The sequence below is a fragment of the Sminthopsis crassicaudata genome, chromosome 6 (genome assembly GCF_048593235.1).
Source record: "Sminthopsis crassicaudata isolate SCR6 chromosome 6, ASM4859323v1, whole genome shotgun sequence".
NCBI classification, from domain to species: domain Eukaryota; kingdom Metazoa; phylum Chordata; class Mammalia; order Dasyuromorphia; family Dasyuridae; genus Sminthopsis; species Sminthopsis crassicaudata.
Window position 1 is genome coordinate 77,542,768 of NC_133622.1, and position 20,133 is coordinate 77,562,900.

At 32.5% G+C, this 20,133-nt stretch overlaps 1 protein-coding gene across 5 annotated transcripts in view; it reads right to left on the reverse strand.

The window, feature by feature from the left end:
* The window catches only part of IQCM (IQ motif containing M), a 491,365-nt gene that overhangs the window by 72,039 nt on the left and 399,193 nt on the right, over nucleotides 1-20,133 (reverse strand). For all 5 annotated transcript variants that reach the window (XM_074276433.1, XM_074276430.1, XM_074276434.1 and 2 more), the window contains one exon: nucleotides 6,884-7,045. In XM_074276433.1, the coding sequence (XP_074132534.1) occupies nucleotides 6,884-7,045 (162 nt within the window). The remainder of the gene's footprint in view (nucleotides 1-6,883; nucleotides 7,046-20,133) is intronic.

Below are 20,133 nucleotides of genomic sequence, written 5' to 3' on the forward strand. Positions count from 1 at the left end.
CAAACTGAATGAATCAGACCAGGGACAAATTCCGGAGAGCACATCAAGGGACAGAAACTCAATCACCCAAAACCAAGATGGCTGTATATAAACAGGGCAGGAAAAAGAACTCTAGGCTATTCTTAAATTTTGTCTCAGAAGCTAAACATAAGTAAAATGCTGACCATGTCTTACTAAACAAACTTGGTAACAAGGTGCATAGTATATATAGATGCTTATACATGTTTGCATATAATATAATACATACATATACATACATGCATATACAAAACAAATATATCTGTATTTATATTTGCATATATACACACGTGATTTTCAGAAAATGGAATTAGTAATATACATGTACATGCATACATGCATGCACACACATATGCACTCATGTGGTCAAGATTTCAGGTTTTCTCACTTTGGGGAATTTCTATTTTGAAAACTTCCTCCACTAATGCAGATCAGGACCTCAGTCCACAACTTTGTCATAAACAGTTGTCAAGGGAAGTGAGAGGTTAAATGACTTTTCCACAGCCTCCTAGCTTTTGTCAAAGACTTGAAACTAGATCTTTGTTATTCTACCTATGAATTCATTGCTAATGGAAATTTCCCAAAAGAAAACTCCTCCCATCAATTTAAATCAATGTCTACCCTTAATTTGAGAAATTAAGTGACTTCCCAGGATTACCCTGTCAATACATGTAAGAGGCAGGGTTTGATACCAAGATTAGTTCTCTATCTACTATGACATGTTGTCTACCATCAAATATTTAATAACTTTAAAATAATATTCCCATTATATCAGACATTTATGTAACATAGGTTGAGATTTATTGCATAGATATTTGGACCAAAGAAAGAAATTTCCAATAACTTTCTAGGGTAAAACAGGTACCCTAAGTAAAATATGAACACATAATTAAAATATGTCTAAATTCATTTACTAATCATAGGAAAAGTGGAATATGGAAAATATGAAACAGAAGGTATTTAAGGGTAAAGGACAATCCTATTCATTCAGTAACCATCACCAATACCTTGACTATCAGCAAAAAAGATCATATATTCTTTGAAAGATTATTTTGAACTTAAAGCTAAAATTTTAAAATTATTATTCCATTTTAACCTATATCATGGCACCATTTTACAAGTTACAAATATATTGTAGGATGCAATTTATAGGAGTCACCCAAGCATATAGACTAATACACGCATTAACACCTGCCAAAACTCTACCATGTTTTTTAGAGAAGAGCTAGAAGCTTCATTTCAATTACTCCCCAATTTCTTGCTGGTAATACATCTCTGAATCTGTGGGTATAAAATCAATACATGGGAAGGTCCACCTCCTGCAAGTTCTGAGTATTAATGACAGGACACATAATAAATTTCCAGGGCTATCTTCCCTAAAATGTTTGTAGATGCAAGAGTCCCTGAGCCACAGAAAGTTCTTTCAATTGATTAATCTCTTTTCAAGGGAACTGCTACATCTCCCTTGTCAGTCAGTTTAATAACAACTGCAGCTCAAAAAGATGGCAGACTCAACCAACCAGACATAGAACTTCACTTCTTCAACATAATGTCACATGCCTATACTCCCCATACCAACTGCTGTCCTATATCTGTCTTCACCTCAGAGCTCTCTACCTGACCTAATCAAGACAGAACCCTTTTTTTTTGTTTTGTTTTAATCATTTGTCCCATTAGAGCCAAAATTTCAAAAGTGGATTTTGAAAGAAAATTTACACCCTCATATATGAAATAATAACTTCATTTATATTTCAATCCATTTCATTGGAGGGGAGATACCTTTAATTAAAGAGAAAGTATTCTACTCTAGAATTTCTACTAAATTCAATTCTACAAATGCTGATTTAACCAGGAAGTCATTTTTCTAGGTGCTGGAAATAAAAAGACAAAAAAAAAAATGTTCATATATATATATATATATATATATATATATATATATATATGTACATATATATGCATATGTATATATATGCGTATGTATATATATGTATTCCTACCTTTATTACATTTATATTAAATTACATAATATATATTTTATATGAAAATATAATATATAAATTATATATATGTATGTATATATACATATATATAAATAATAAAGGTAGGAATGAGGAGGTGGGAAAATAATGATATCGTCTCCTCACTTTGGTTTTGCTCTAGGACTATTCCCATTGGCACTCATTTGTATGGGAATGAGGAGGGGAGGGGAGGAAGAACTTTGGCATTAGGAAACTGGGAACAAAACTAAGGTTTTGGCAGTTTGCCAGAAAAATAATCCCTACATAGATAAAGTTTAAGTCTAAGTAGTTTGGCTATAAGAAATTAAAATAGGGAGCTACATAGATTTTCTAATCTTAAACTAGCTAAAGAGAGGTCTTTGATCAACACAAGTCTCAATAAACAGGAAGTTTAGGTGAAAAGCAAAACAAAATTAAAGAACCCAAAATTGAGCATTAGTTAACTTGGAGAAGAGTTCTGACAGGTATTCTGAAGTTTGAAGCCCTAGGGCAAAGACTTTCCTATTGGGGGGAAAAAAAAAATGTCTAGTCAAGGATCTAAAAAACAGATAAGCCATCCCTCCAGCACTGAATCCAAATTCCTCTGTTTGGCTGTCAATACTCTTCATTATTTCACCCAACCCTAATTACACAACCTTATTTTTCACTACTTTTTAATAAAATCTTAACTCAGATTAAATTAATAAAACACATGATATTTTTATGGGATTAAAGTTGGAGAGTTTGTCTTTTATTAGTAACTCCAGTGATTAGTGTAGCACTAGACACAAAGCAAGTACTTTAAAAATGCTGGTGCATTTAAGAAGTTTGAGAAACATATTTTAGGGATAATTCAATCATTTTTTAATAATGCCAATATTTTAATAAAAACAGAGTCATTTGATTGTCTCTCTCCAGATAAACATGTCAGCAAGTTTCAGTTTATATATGTCCCCTGGAAGAGGAGTATTCCCAAAAGTGGAAATCAATTCTGAATGGCTGAATGGCTGACAATTAATGACAAAGAGGGACTGAACCTATTCAAATGAACTTTGATTATATCATTTACTTCTAAATTATCCCAGCCTTGGTCAATCTATTCAAAAAATGTATCCCCACCCAAACTAATTGGTTGCCAAATAACAGCCAATCTCATCAGTAAAATCCTTCAAGAGAGTGAATTTTTGAAATCAGGACTTTAGAAAAAGCAGGGAATTCTACATCTCCCCAAATCATTAGTTATTAATAATCATTTGTCTCAATGCTTATTGGCAGCTTGAATTTTTTCATGCTATTTTTCCCTCAAGAAAAACTTAGCCATCTCTCTTCTACTTACCTAAATCACATATATGTACTAATGTCTTTATTTCCTTATTTCCCCATCCTCAGCCACAAGGTCTTCCCTATTGCATTCAGCCCAAAGTGACCACTTACTCTCTAGAATTTCTAATGCACTAAGGCTAGACTATATCATACCACTGAGTGACTAACTAGCCTTTTAATCACCTTTTCAGATAAATTTTTGGGCTTTTTGAAGGCAGAAGCATAATATGTTTTCATATAATCCCCTCCCTTGCATCTTGTATTTTTCAGCCAAACTGACCTCTTATCTGAACTCAACATTCTACCTCTCTTCATCCCCACAACTACCCAGACTTTTGTAAAGACTGTCTTGTACTTCTGCATTATATCTCTAACCTCAGCCTCTTAGAAACTATAGGATGCTAGATTCCTCCTTTCAGCTTGCCTTGATTTCTTAATTATTGATACTACTCAAAATATACTATATATGTTTGGCTAAATGCTATATCTTTTAGGTAAAGTGTATTATGTTTCATGAGGAGAGGAAGAGTCTCTTTTGTTTTGTTTCATTTTGAATCCCCAGCACATAGTAGGTATTTAATACAAGTACAAGTAGTGTTTTGCGCATAGTAGGTACTTGATGCTTATTAAATTGAATTCTGAATCCTACCTTGGGCCAGGTAATTGTGGTCTTTTCATAAGATCCAAGGAATGTTGAGCACCACATGGCAAATACATACCCAAACTGTGATATTAAAGAATGACTCTATTAACCTTTGAAATAGCATGTCTAACACCTTGCTTTTGAAACTTAAAGTGAATGCATGCTTAAAAGCTAATTGTCTAAATAAGTTTTACTAACTTGGTCATTTCATCAATTCTAAAGAGCTAAGGGCCAACATATCATAGAACATAGTCAGGAAACCTACTTAGGTTTGAATCCTCTATCAATTGATTGCAAATCATGTGATTCTGAGCAAGATCCTTAATTTCCTGATATATAAAATGAGATTAATAATACTTATACCATCTACTTCACAAGGTAGCTGTAAGGAAATTGCCTTGCTGACCTAAACTGTCATATAATTGAGGATTTTTATTAAGGATTTTAATCTCCTGACTTGTGAACATTTCCTTTGTCTTTTTTTTTTGGTGGTTGTTCTGTTTTGGCATTTCATCTCTTAAAATGATTTATGGCGATAGCACAAAGGAGTTTGTTTATTTTGTATATGACTATGGATAAAGCATGTAATTTTTCTAGGCCTCAATTTTTTTTCCGTGGTGACCGCCAAGATCTTTTCAACTTCTAAAGTTATACACCTATGCATCCTGGACATTGAGAATTGGAAATGAGCCCAACAGATCCTTTTCAGATTCCACAACAACAGTGTCAAAAGAAAACTATTTGGGAGAAGAAAAAAAAAAAGGATACGAACCCAAGGTTACAAATGAGCCTTCTGATAGATTGGATAACATTATTACTATTTTCAAGGGAGGTGACTTGTTCAAGGTCATATAAATAGGTAATGGGTACAGAACAAACTAGAATCCAAGTCTCTGATGCTCCTGCCAGAAAAGTTACAAAAAATTTGACAAATTATTGCTCAGAAGGAGGATTAGATTTAAGCTTTTTTAATGAGAGAGAAGAACTAATGCCAGTTAGATAAACAGATTTCATAATAATCAACCATGAAAGACTTAGCCCATTCTGATCAATACAATGATCAAACATAATTCCAAAAGTCTCATGATGAAAGATGTTGTCTACCTCCAGAGAGAGAGAACTAACAAAGTCTGAATGTAGACTGAAACATGCTTTTTAAAAAATTTATTTTTCTTGCATTTTTTGTCACATGGGTAATATGGACATATGTTTTGCATGACTTTATATATAAAATGGATATCGTATTGTTTGCCTTCTAGATGAGTGGGAGGAGATGAAAAAAGAACACAATTTGGAACTTGAAATTTTTTAAAAGAGAATATTTTTAAAAAATTGATCTTTAAAAGACAAAAGGAAACAATTAAAACTTAACAACTTCAACTCAATCTAAAAATGACATTTTTTTTTAAAACATGAAACATTTTATAATAATGTACCAACAATGACATGGGCTATCTTATGATATATGGACCTCATAACTAATTTAAGAAATCAGGTATTTATTAGGTATCAACTATGCTATGCATTGTGCTAATCACCCAAAGATATAAATAAAAAGTAAGAATAGTCCCTGATCTCACTGATCTTACATTGCAATAGGACTAGAAATCAGTTTATAAAAGACATATCAAGATTCATCAGAGGTAAGTTTAAAAGGGAGGCTTTAGAAGGTATGGGGATGGAGAAAGGCTTTCTGCAGAAGGGAACATTGGTATTGAGTTTTGAAGGCAGTCATGCATTCTATGAGAAATAAGTAAAGATTCCAGGTATCAATAATAGCCAATATCAAGTCATAGAACGGATATATTGTATATAGACCAGTACAGATTAATTTTAGATAGAGCAAAAAAGAATAATATGTAAGAAGGCAGACCTGGTTGTAAAAAGCTTGAAATACCAAAAAGCAGTTTATATTTGATTCCAGAGAAATAGGGAGCCACTGGAGTTGATTGAAGTGGAAATTAACAAGATCAGACCACATACTCATTAAGAAAAATGCTTTGGCAGCAATGTGGAGGAGAGATTGCAGCCTTTTATTGTGGAAGAAGAGAAGATTTCTTCCTTGAGTGGGCCACTGGTGCACCATATTACTACTAAAGTTCCTTCCATTGCAGAGAGTGTGTTTTTTACTTATATCATTTTACACTATATATTTAATAATTTCCATACTTATGTATACAAGCATTCCACTAGATCATATCTCCATTAGGGTTAATTAAGCTCTCTCATGTAAATTAACTCAATGTGAAAACCAACACTAATATTCTGAATATACAAAGCTATTTGAATTCAAGTCTTCTGTCTTCAACTCTATCCACGGTGACACTTAGCTGTCTCTAGTACATATTCTTCTATTATACTTGCAAATTTTAATTTCTAAATAAATTATTTCTCATAGGCTTATAAGATTATTATTATTACTAATAACAAAAACCATTATTTAAATAGTGCTTCAAAGTATACTAAATTCTATATAAACATATATACATGCATGCACATATATATTTATATGTTTATATACATACACCCAAATAAGCATGCAATTTGTTTCTCACAACCATATGAGATACCTGCTATTATTATCTCTTATAAATAAGGAAAACTGAAGTTGAAAGGAATTAAGTGATTATTTATTATTTCTGATTCCATACTCAGCTCTCAAATCAGTGATCCCCAAGTTAAAAGCTATTGTGTAATAACTACATTTCTTAGGAATTTAAAAGACAAAAAACCCCATTAAATATATATATAATGATTTTTAATCATATATATATATATATATATATATATATATATAGAGAGAGAGAGAGAGAGAGAGAGAGAGAGAGAGAGAGAGAGAGAGAGAGAGAGAGAAAGAGAAAAAGAGAGAGAGAGAAAGAGATGATAAAGGACAATGACTCACCTATATACTTATATGCTTCTTCTCCATTTACTATGGGTCTTGTCCAAGTTGATTTTAGGCCCCAAAAATGACTCACATGGGCACCTTCCGGAGGATACAGAGTGAATATCATTTCAATAGCTTTTGATTTTTTAACTTCTTCAGAGGGCATTTCATTGAATTCTATGGTTTAAAAAAAGAAGCAGAAAATATTTATAAATCTGTGATAATTTACTTTTTCTTAAATTCCATATACTATTTCCTATAAAAGATTCCTATACTTATGTAAGCATACACACACACACACACACACACACACACGCATGCATACACACATTTTTATTTGGGATTTTGCATTTTAATACAATTTTGAAACTACAATTTTAAAAAAGCAAAGATAATTATTGGAAAACTACTATAATATGGTTTGGCTTATTTCAGAATAAAACATCTTAATAGCTAAGGCTCACTGAATATTAAATCCAAATATTAAAACATTTTTCAAGAATGTTATTGACTATCATGAGAACACTAAATAACAACCATTAAACTGTAAAGATTTCCAAAAGTATATTTTAGGGGGAGGCAAAACAGTAATACTTGTGGCAGCCTATAAATAGAGAAACAAACTGGCTTGAAAATAGGTTCTAGTTAAGTGTATAATAGGAAAATATTGGTGATCAGTTTTCTATCTAGGACTTGTGATTTCTCTGGGAAGCAGAGACTCTTCTGACATACACGGAAATATGTCTTATCACATTACCTCAGAAAACAGGAATTTTTTACTTTGTTTACATGAGGACCTTTTTGCTATTCTGGTAAAATCTACAAACCACATCTCAAAATGTTTGGGTTTTTTTTTTTTTTTTTTACATTAAAATACACAGGATTAAAAAAGAAGGCAATGATATTAAAATAATTTCATTTTTTATATGATTGTTTTTTTAGTTCACGGTGGAAATCAGATTTAAATAAACATCTCATTTCTTACACTAAGATAAATTCCAAATAAATTATATAATAAACGAATTTCAGTTTCTTCATATCTATAGACCATTTATTAGCTGGGAAATAGCTCTTATGCTTATAAATTTGAATCAATTCTTATGTCACTTGGAAAAGAGACCTTTATCAGAGAAACTTGCTACAAAGATTTTTTTTTTCCCCTCCAATTAGTTCTCTACCATCTAATCTTATCTGATTTTGTTTGGGTAGATTTTTTAATTTTGTCATGAAAACTATCCATTTTGAGGTGATTCAGACAAATTCCAATAGACTTGTAGTGGAGAAAGCCATCTGCATCCAAAAAGAGGATTGTGGGGACTGAGTGTGAATCACAACATAGTATTTTAACCTTTTTTTTTGGTTGTTCTTGTTTGTTTGCTTTTTTCTTTCTCATTTTTTTTTCCTTTTTTGATATGGTTTTTCTTGTGCAGAATGATAAATGTGGAGATATATATAAAATAATTGCATATGTTTAATATATATGTTGGATTACTTGCTGTCTAGGGAAAGGGGAGGGAAAAGAGAGAGAAAATTTTGAAACACAAGGTTTTACAAGGGTGAATGTTGAAAACTATCTTTGTATATATTTTGAAACTAAAAAAACTATTATTAAAAGAAAAAAAAAGAAAATTCCATTTTATTTCTGTGGCCTTTCATGATTGTTTGATCATGAACTCTATATCTCCATCCACAGATCTGTAAAGTTTCTTTTTTGTTCTTCTGATCTGTTTATAAATTTAAAAGTATATTTTTAAATGATCCATAGCACTAACAGAGAAATAATAATTAAAGCAAATCTGAGGTTCTATGTCAAATACATAAATTTGGTAAAGCTGATAGCAGAGAGAGGAGTAGGGAGGAACAGGGAAAGGGAGAGAATAACTAATTTTGGAAGAAGTATGGGAAAAAAGGCATAGTTATGCCTTGGGGGAAAAGCATCATCATAATAGCAATACGATCTTGATTACTTCTAGTTTATTAATGTTCCCCCCTAAAATAATGAACTGAATATAATGGTCCAAATATGAATCAATCCATTATTCAGTCAACAAATACTGAAGTGCTTACTAAGAACCATGTACTCAATCAATACTTTATTAGATTTAGTTATTAGGATACTAGAATCATACATTTAGAAACTGAAGAGAACTATGTGATCATATAGTCTATCCTCTGTATCTGGACTAAAGCACAGACTCTGTCTCTAAATTCATTCCCACCTTCCCTCACTTCCATAACACATTTCTTCTGGATTTTAAACCCCAAACTGGATGGAGCTTGAGACATGATATGGTGTAATTTTCTCATTTTGCAGATGTGGAAATTGCAACCCTGAAAGATTAGATAATTTATTCAACTAATAGTAACTAAGAGAATGGGTTTTGAATACATGTCCTCACTCAGTTCAAATCAGGCATTGTTTCTACATGACATGACTAATCAATAATGTAACTAGTCATGAATCTTCCTTATATCATTATGAACCCATCATTTCTCTCTCTCTTGTCCACAAGAATATCATGAGAAGCTTGTTTCAAATTCTTTACTGAATACAGATATATGATGTCTTTAGTAATATCCTGATCTAATTGCTGTCAAAGTTAGAAATATTTGATTTTAGGAAATTGATGAGGGTGCCTTTCAAATAATTCTTTTTCTAATTACTCATAAGCTATTTAATTAAAAAGTGATTTTCTCTTTCTGATTTCATAATCACTGTTATATACCTTTTTTTGCTATATATATTTTCAATAAGATCTCCCCCAAACTCCTACCCCATTATCTGAAATATGTTTGTAGCAAATGACTTGGTCTCCTACTTTTTAATATAATTAAAATCAACAAAAGGGAGCTCCCTTCTTTCCCCTCCTTTACTCTTCAAAATTCCTCAGCATCAGCATTTGCTTTCTTCTCCATCTCCATTGTCACAAAGGAGGAGACAAAGATTGATCTATTATTATATATGTTTTCTTGAAATGGAAAGTTATTGTCATATATTTTGAATTCTTCCTGAAGTTCTGCTAGGCATATGACAATGTTTTGTTTTGTTTTTATTTTCCTTTTCTAGCTTTCCTTTTCTATTTTGTTTTTTCTTATTTTATATTTAGTTTTAAAGAAATAAATATTTTAAAAATTAATTGAAGAAAGAATTTATTGCTTGGGAGGGGATATACATATTCATATACACATATATACATATTCACACAACACAGATGTATATATACCTATAATATACAGGCACACCTATGTGCCTATTTGCACATATGTAGACATGCATATAAAACAATATTAATATAAGTAACATATGATGCAGACCTCTCCTGAATTAATCTGGTTGACTTTATCTAATAATAATTCTACTAATGTTCTATATCTAATAATAAATAAATTCTACTCCCAATCCTTGATGTAGTATTTGTATATATCTTTTATTTCCTATCCCTACTAACTCTCCTACTTTAATTTGTAACTTGCCTTGCTATTACTCAACCTTTTTACATCCATGGATCTCTCTCCCTTTATTTTCTCTACTTGCCCTTTCCCTCCTTCTTCATCTCATTCCCATTCATCCACACACTTTGTTCCACTTTCATAAATTTACACACTTTTCTATACCTCACCTTATCCTATTCTTTCTCCCCTTAATTCTTTCTTTTTCCCTAGTAAACTTATTTCTTTTTAAATAAACATTACTTTATAAATCATGATGGGAGAGAAAAATCAGAGCAAAATGGAAAAACCATGGGAGAAATTTTAAAAACAGAAAAAAGAAGTATAACAACATAGTGTGTGTTTATTTACATTCAGTCTCCTTAGCTCTTTTTCTGAATGGAAATGGCACTTTCTGTCCAAATTTTATTGGAATTGCTGTGGATCACTGAACCACTGAGAATAATGAAGATTTTCACAGTTGATCATTGCATATTCTTGCTGTATTTGTGTACAATATATTCCTGCTTCTGCTTATTTCGTTCAACCTCAGTTTGTGTAAATTTTTCCAGGCCTTTCTAAAATCAGCTTGTTCATCATTTTTTATGGAACAATAATATTCCATTACCTTCATGTACCACAACTTGTTCAGCCATTCCCCAATTGATGGGCATCTACTCCTTTTCCAATTCTTTGCTACCACAAAAAGAGCTGCTACAAACATTTTTGTACATGTGGGTCCTTTTCTTCCTTTAAGATTTTCTTGGGATACAGACCCAGTAATGGTACTTGTGGGTCAAAAGATATGCAGAGTTTAGGCATAATTCCAAATTGCTCTCCAGAGCGGTTGCATCATTTCACAACTCCACCAATAATGCATTAATGTCCCAATTTTCCACATCCCCTCCAACATTTATCATCATCTTTTCCTATCATATTAACCAATCTGAGAGGTATGAAGTGGTATCTCAGAGTTGTTTTAACTTGTATTTCTCTAATCAATAGTGATTTAGAGCATATATTTTTTATATGGCTTTAATTTTGTCATATGAAAAATGTCTATTCATATCCTTTGATCATTTTATCAACTGGGGAATGACTTGTATTCTTATAAATTTTACACAATTCTTTATATATTTTAGAAATAAGACCTTTATCAGAAATACTGGTTGTAAAGATTTTTTTCCAGCTTTGTACTTCCCTTTTAATTTTGTTTTTATGGCAAAAACTTTTTAAATTTTTTTTTAATTTAATGTAATCAAAGTTGTACATTTTGCCTTTCATAATGTTCTCTAGTTCTTCTTTGGGCATAGATTCCTCCCTTCTCTAAAGACTTAGTAAATAAATTTTCTCTTGCTCTCCTAATCTGTTTATGATATAATCATTTATGGCCAAATCATGTACCCATTTTTATTTTATTTTGGTATGGGGTGTAAGATGTAGGTCTATGTCAAGTTATTATTTTATATTTATTTTCCAGAAATTTTCGTCAAATAGTGAGGTCTTATTCCAGAAACTAGAGTTTGGGATTTTATCAAATATTAGATTACTTATAGGTCTTGATTATTGTGTCATGTGTATGTAATCTATTCCACTGATCCACAACTCTATTTCTTAGCCAATACCAAATGGTTTTTATGACTGCTGCTTTATAATATAGTTTTAGGTGTGGTACTGCTGTCAACACTCTTTGTATCTTATTTTCATTAATTCACTTGATATTCTTGACCTTTTGTTCTTCCAGATGAATTTTGTTATTTTCTCTAATTCTATAAAATAATATTTTGGCAGTTTGTTTGGTATGGCACTGAAAAAGCACATCAATTTAGACAGAATTTCATTGATATTATATGAGTTCAGCCTACCCATGAGCAATTGATTTTTTTCCAATTGTTTAGATCTGACTTTATTTATAGGAGAAGTGTTTTGTAATTGTGTTCATATAGTTCTTGAGTTTAGCAAGTAGACCCCCAAGTATTTTATTTTTTCCACAGTAATTTTAAATGGAATTTCTCTATCTCTTGCTGTTGAGCTTTGCCAGTAATACATAGAAATGCTTATGATTTGTATATATACTTGTTATTTTATAACAAGTAATTTTGTTAAGTTGTTCATTGTTTCCAGGAGGTCCTCCCCCTTATTTATTTATAGATTTTGGAGGGTGTTATACCCACCCTTCATATTGTGTGTATGTATGTATGTATATATGTGTGTGTGTATGTATATATGTATGTATTCTTACTTATTTAACCCAGTCTCAATGTGAGAAGGTTTTTATAACTATCAGTTCTTTTTCCTGCTCTAATGCCTCTCTGTCAGTTCTTCCACCATACTTCATTAATATAACATAATTACTTATTTTTACCTTTTCCTAGACAGTTTTGCTTTTTAGAGTCAGATCATACTTAGTTCTGTTCCAATCTTTCTTTTGAGTCAGCCAATTACTGATGTGAGTCTTAAATTAAACATATGGTTTAACATATTTCTATGTAAAAAACAATTAGTCCTTATTGAGTTCCTTGAAACTGATCTTTGATGTTGGCTCTTATGTGTTACATTTTCTATTGAGTTCAGGTTTGGTTGAGATAGTGCTGAAAATCTGTGAGTTTGTTGAATGTCCATTTTTTTTTTGTTGTTGTTCAATATTATGGTTATCAGATGAATATAATATTTTGGCCATAAGTAATTTATATTTTCAATATATATTATTCCAGAACCTGTGGTCTTTTAGTTGTTCCAGCATATCTGACTTGGCTTTTGTTTATGTTTGTTTCTTGTTGAATTTTCTCTTTGATCTGGATTTTTTGAAATTTAGCAATAATATTCCTATGTGTTTTCCTTGTAGGATTCTCTTTGAGGTGGTGATTAGTAGGTTGTTGTTGGGTTTTTTTTTTTTTTTTTTGAGTTTTACTTTTCCCTGGGGTTCTATCACTACAGAACGATTTTTAAAAAGTATTTCTTGCATTATTGTGAGAAGTTGTTTTTGTTGTTTTTGTTTTTGTTTTTGTTTTTTTTAGGGGAGGGAGGGGAATGTTTGGTCACAGCTTTCAGATAGTCTAATTATTCTTATGTTTTCTCTTTTTGATCTGTTTTCCAGATCTGTTGTTTTTTCTATAATATATTTTATATTCTTTTCTACTTTTTCATTATTTATGCTTTGTTTCATTATTTATGCTTTGTTTCATTATTTCTTGATCTCTTATAGTGTCAGTGGCTTCCTCTTGCCTAATTCTAATTTTCAAAGAATTATTTTCTTCTTCAAGGCTCTGTATCTCCTTTTCTAATTGGTTAACTTTTTTTTCATAATCTTGGTTTTTTTGAATAATGATGATGGTGATGATGATTATTCAATCTCTCTCAGAATTTATTGAAGTCTTTTCTTGTAATGTTACCCTTTGGGGCAGCTAGGTGGCGCAGTGGATAGAGCACCAGCCTTGAATTCAGGAGGACCAGAGTTCAAATCTGACCTCAGATACTTAACACTTCCTAGCTGTATGACCCTGGGCAAGTCACTTAACCTCAGCCTCAGGAAAAAAAAAGAAAAAGAAAGAAAGAAAAAAAAAATAATAATAATGCTACCCTTTGGGGTAGAAGAGGCTTTTTTTATTTTACTATCCTCCTCGGAAGATGAACCCTGGTCTTCCATATTCTCATAATAAGTTTCTATAATTGGATTCTTTCTTCTTCTTCTTCTTTTTTTTTTTTTTTTTTTTTTTTTTTTTTTTTTTTTTTTTTTTTTTTTTTATGAGAAGTATGTAATACCTCCAATTGTAGGGTGGAAGATGGTACCTCTAGCTTCACTTGAGCTCTCCACTTTGACTTGGAACCCCAAACTAATAGCTTCCCTCTCCTGCAAGTGACCACAACCAGCAGTGTCCCTACCCCACTGTCTCTGCACTTCTGATGCTGGTTCTTTCTCCCCCAGGACCACCTGGCATTCCTAAAGCTGAGGTTTTCTCAGTGGGCCTGCAGTTAGATCCCAACTTCTCACACAGCTCACCCCATGGTTTCTCTAGGATTCCTTGGTATTTTTGAAGAGCTAGCCAGGAGAAGTTTGTACTTCACATTGGTTAAACACCAAGTAGGGGGTCTTCCAGGCTTCTCAGGTTGTCCCAGAAGGACCCCTGTTCTACCATAAGTAGAATTTACAATTCTATATTGACCCTGAGGTGCAATCTTGTTTTCTTTGTAGGGGAAATCTAGAGAGTTTGGAATTTTCTGACATACTCTGCCATCTTCCCAGAATTCTCCCACATAAATTTTTTGAAGACAGATTCTATTTCATTTTTGTCTTGGCAATACCATTACTCAATTTGGCACTGATTAAAAGTGGACACTTAATATATGTTTAACAGAATTGAATTGAATTTCTATGTCTAATCCTTCTGTCTCTTGCCATTTCCAGGATCTAATTCCAGCAGTCAAACCTCCTATGTCCTCACTAGCCATTATTTCCCATCTACTTACAAATATGCTCAAGTCTCCTCAACTTGCTCTCTCACACATTCCTTTAATGTCAAACTTCTGGGAAAACATCTGATACTTTCAATTCTTCACCATCCACTTTTTCCTCAATTTGTACTTTTCATTCCACCTACTCTACTAAAACTAATATTTCAAGTCTCACCAATGACCTTCTAATCACCAGATCCACTTACCATCATGTAGTGACACGGATAATTCTTTTTTCAAATATCCAGTCCTAATAACTCCAGCAGAATTCATTGAATCTTCCCAAAGAAATCACTTTAAATAAATGTAGGTTTGTTTGGTTTTTTTTACACTGGAAAACATTTTCATCAGAAACAAGTATTTTGTATTCATCTAATGTATGTATATATTCTCTTCTCCAATTAAAATGTGAAATTCTTGAGAGTACAGACTGTATTTTCTTGTCCCCATTGCTTAGCTCAGTGCCTGACAGGTGCAAGAATTTAATAAATACAAGTCAACTATTTAGCCTCCTTTGAACAATTGTTAAGGAAATTGGATGGAATGTATAAAAATTATCCTTTACATACAGATTTCAGATAATATTTACAATAAATCAGAAGGCCTGGGTTCAAATCTAAATCTCATGTTTGCTACTTACTTTGTAATCTTGGGAAAGTTATCATGCATCGCAAGAAAGTTTTCAATCAAAAAATGTATGACTGGACCACAGGATCTCTGAGGTCCTTTCCAGCTCTAAATCTTACACATTTTCCCAGTGACCTGTTGTACAATCCATTGGGAGAAGGGTGAGTTCCTTTCTATCTCATAAGGAAAAAAGAAAATATCATTGCCTTCTGATTGGAAAAAAAGTCAAGTATGGGATTTCACATTGATTTTTAGGAAAATCATACTGTGTAAATGTAATCTCTTCCTTTTGCTGATGCCACATGGTAAAAAGAAAAGAAGAATTCTAAGAAAAGGATGCTGGAGGAAAGATTCTGCCTTTCAATTTCCCTTGACACTACTTTGTCAGGTAGTTGAGTAAGAGAAAGACTGAGATAGTAGTGATAATTTGCAGTTGTGAAAAGAAGCTGGAAATGGGGAATTAAACTTCAAAATAAACTCCAAAAGAAAAGAGACAAGAGCTTTTCCCTTTGAAGTCATAAAGGGAAAAATGGGAAAGAAGTAGAAAATACTTGTTGATTAATAAGAAGGATACATAGGTATTATGGCATATATGGGTTGTATGTTTTTTAAAAAATACATGTCTAGTAATTTACAATTTACAATAGTTAGATAGCTTAATTAAATCAGTATCTAAGGCAGGCAAACAAGCATTTATTAAGCACTTACTATGTGCCAAGAGCTAGAATAAGGACTAAAGATACAAATTCAAAAAAAAAAAAGAAAGACAATCTCTGTCCTCTAGGTGTTTCTGTAACAGGGAAAGACAATATACAAAAAGAAACTGAAAAATGGAAAGAGGATATTCAACTCTGGGAATGGCGCTATGTCCATAAAGTCAGAAGTATAGCCAAAAGTGGAATAAATCTTAGCCATTCTGGGTCCATTTCCAAAATGGAGGCCCTTATAGACTTTACCAGGAAGAAAATGGGTTTGTCAGAATTTAAGGATATTCCAGAATGAAAAGGCCTGAAACACTGAGGAAGCATGGCGGCATAGAATCAAAAGTATGTCCACAAGAATGAAACATGGTCAACATGGTTCTGTCCCCAAAGTGGAAGCCCCAATCAGTAACAGAAAGAGGTCAGCATGGCAGACAGTGAGAAGATCTGAGGTACTGAGGGAAATTCCCGGATTAGATGACAACTGGATCTTAATAGCAGAATCCTTTGAATCAGAAGCATGGGAAGGAGAGGAAGGAAGCAAAATTTAAAAAAAAAAAAAAAAATCATGCTTATCATCTCAGAGAGACTATAACTACAATATAAAGCTATTGTTTGGATCACAGGTACAGTATCACACCAACTTGCACTAACTGGAATCAAAGGACCTACATAGCTTCCTGAGTGCTAAATAAGTAAAGGTTTATAATGGGAAAGAAGAAAGGAAGAGGGAGGAGGGAAGGGAAGGGAAGGGAAAGGGAAAGAGAAGGGAAGGGAAAGAAAAGGAAAAAGAAAGGAAAAGAGAAAGGAAAAGGGAAGGGAAAAGGAAAGGAAAAAGAGAAGGAAAGGGAAAAGCTAAGTTGAAAGGGAAAGGGAAGGGAAAAGGGAAGTACAGGACAAAGGAGGAAAGAATGGGAAAGGGGAACAAAAAAGGAGAGGAATATTTATTTGGGCCCAATCTGTTCCAGCCCCTGTGATAAGTATTTTACAGATTTTATTTCATTTAACCACTCTAGGAGGTAAATGCTATTTTTATCTTCATTTTATATTTGAGGAAACTGAGGCAGAGGTTAAATGACTTGCCCAAGATCACATGGCTAGTAAATGTCTGATTCTAAATTTGAACTCAGATCTTCCTCAATCTGGACCCAGCATTCTATCATTGTACCACCTGGTTGCCCCTCATAGATAAAATTAATGGCCTACACAAAGGAAAATTGTATAGTTCTGTGCCTTCCAGAAGCCTGTATTTGTCATCAGTAATGAAAATGAAGCCTCTAAATCACATTTATTTGAATAATACCTAATGCTTTCCTCGTGTACAGATAGCCTATGATTACTGCTACCGTCAAAACAACTTTCAGTTCTGATTCTAAAAAAAGTATGTGCAATTTTAAAAGAATGATAGGTTGTACTGAGCATATAGCATGTTCTTTTTTTTTTTTTTAAGAGGGAATGAAAACAGTTTTTTATTGGCATCACATGAGACATCAAGTGATTCAGCTTTTACTATTAAGAAATCTGCTCCAAAGACCCAGACTATTCCCTAACTCCTGCCAACAATGACCCTTTACTCTCAGAGGCTTCAAATATGTGTACATTTGAGTTGGGAGAATGTCCTTAGCAGAAAGTTATCACAAGAGGATGAATTTATTTCATCTGTAACCACTCAATAATCCAAATCCAATCAACAAATACTTATTGTTCACTATGTGAAGGGTACTGAGACAGGTGCTTCAGATAAATCTTAGATCATTTGATCCTCACAACTCTGAAATAGATGTGTTTGTTTTATACCCATTTTACAAAGATATCAAGGCAAAAGTGAAAATGTCCCTGTTTTTTCCAAAGAGTCAAAGTTAGTATTCCAGGTACACAACATGCACCCATAAAATTAAATACCAAATAAAATGTAAAATAATACAAAGATAACTTCAAGAAGGAGATAGGGCTGACATCAGCTGGAAAAACCATAGTGCCTCTGGACTGTAATTTCTTTATCTGAAAAATGGAGTTAATAATTCATTACCTAAACCACTTTGCTCTTTTAAGAAAAGACCCTCTATTAAACCAAACAGGTAGTTGCAATCTATTTCAGTGAAAGAATCAATGAAATCATGAGTCCTTAAAGCTTGAAAGTATCAATAACCATAATTTTAGCTATACCTGTGGTGCCTTCCTTATGATGCATTGAATTAATTCCACAATATGAGAGATAAGTATATGATCCATACTGCTAAAATTCTTAGAATATATATATAACTGAAAATTTCCCTTTTCCCACTATTCCACAGGTTCTTCACCTTATTGTATATCTTGGATCCCTCTTTTACAATCTGGTGAAACTTATGAAAAACTCTTCTCAGAATAGTATTTTTAAATCCATTACAAAATCCATAGGAATACAGGGAAAACCAATTATGTTGAAATATACTTATCAATTTGTTTGCTTTTAAAAAAATTTTTAAAGGGCAAATTTAACTTTTTAATAGTAGCTTTTATTTTATATATATATATATATATATGTATATATATACGTATATATATATATAAAGATAATTTTCAATATCCTTGCAAAACCTTTTGTTCCAAATTTTCTCCCTCCCTTTCTGCCATCCTTCTCCTGTATACAGCAAGTAATCCAATATATGTTAAATATGTGCAATTCTTCTTCTAAATATATTTCCACATTTATCATGCTGCACAAAAAAAAAAAAATCAGATCAAAAAGTGGGGAGGGAGGAATGAAAAAGCAAGCAAACAACAACAAAAAAGTGAAAATACTATTCTATTATCCACACTCAGTCCTCATAATCTCTCCCTGGATACAAATGGCTCTGTCCATCACAAGTCTATTGGAATTAGCCTGAATCACCTCATTGTGAGACCCATTGGAGTTATCAAAATATTTTTAAACAAAATTCTGTTTTAGAATATGAATTATGTTATCTAACTTTCATTCCCATACCATTAGACCCAAAAGGAATCTGAGGTTAGTCTCTGACTAAAGCCTTGACCAGAGTTTTTGGGATTACAACAAGGATGAGCTCCAAACATGTTGGAGTGTAGCATAATGGGATATTCAAAGAAGACTAGCATTTTTGCTGGGATGGCTGCCAAGCACTTTTCAAGATTATTCATCCATCTTGGTGTCAATCTTTCATCCAATTCTCACCTGTGGTTCCAAGAAGCTATAGCATAAAGAATTTAAAGATAAACTGATGGACTACAAAAATTTCCAGGAATTAGGGGGTGTCTGACCCAATCATAATAAAGGCTTCCTCTGGCAGAATGGGCAATGGGAACCATTTTCTCCAGGTTCTGGGGAGTCTTAGAGTTTGGTCATATATTAAAGAAGCTAAGGTCATCATCCATTGCTTCCTTGGCCATCAGCAGTCATCCTGACTTTTTTGTCTTCACAATGGACTTTGGTGCCTGGAGAAAAGGATAAAGCTGATGGCTTTGTCAACTCTGCCTCATTTAAATTCAATTCACACATGAGTTTACACATCAGTCCATAATGTCATTAGTGCTCTTTGAAAATGAAGGATGAAAAAAAAATAAAGAAAAAGAAAAAGAAAAAAAAAAGAAAGAAAGAAAATGAAGGATGAACCAGTGTGGAACCCATTATTATTTTGGTGTATTCTAAACCCAATTATCTGGGGTTTGAGGATCTAGCTAATAGTGGATAAAACACCAAGCCTGGAGTCAGGAGCACCTGAGTTAAAATCTAACTTTAAAAACTAACAAACTTAACCTCTTTTGGCCTCAGCTTTCCCATCTATAAAATAGGGATGGTAATATACACTATTTTTATACCATTTAACTATACTATATAAGTGTTAACTACTTTATAATCATTTTGTTATAATTCCCACTTCCATACATCTTCATGTTCCATAATATGAAATAGGAGTTGGATCCTTTTAACTTCACTGATAAAAGGAATTTTCAGAGAAATAAAGTCTATTAATTCAGGTTTGCAATGTATGGCCTAATAGAGTTGCTGAGACCTCCAAGAAATCCATTATCTTGACCAGTATCATCTAACCAATA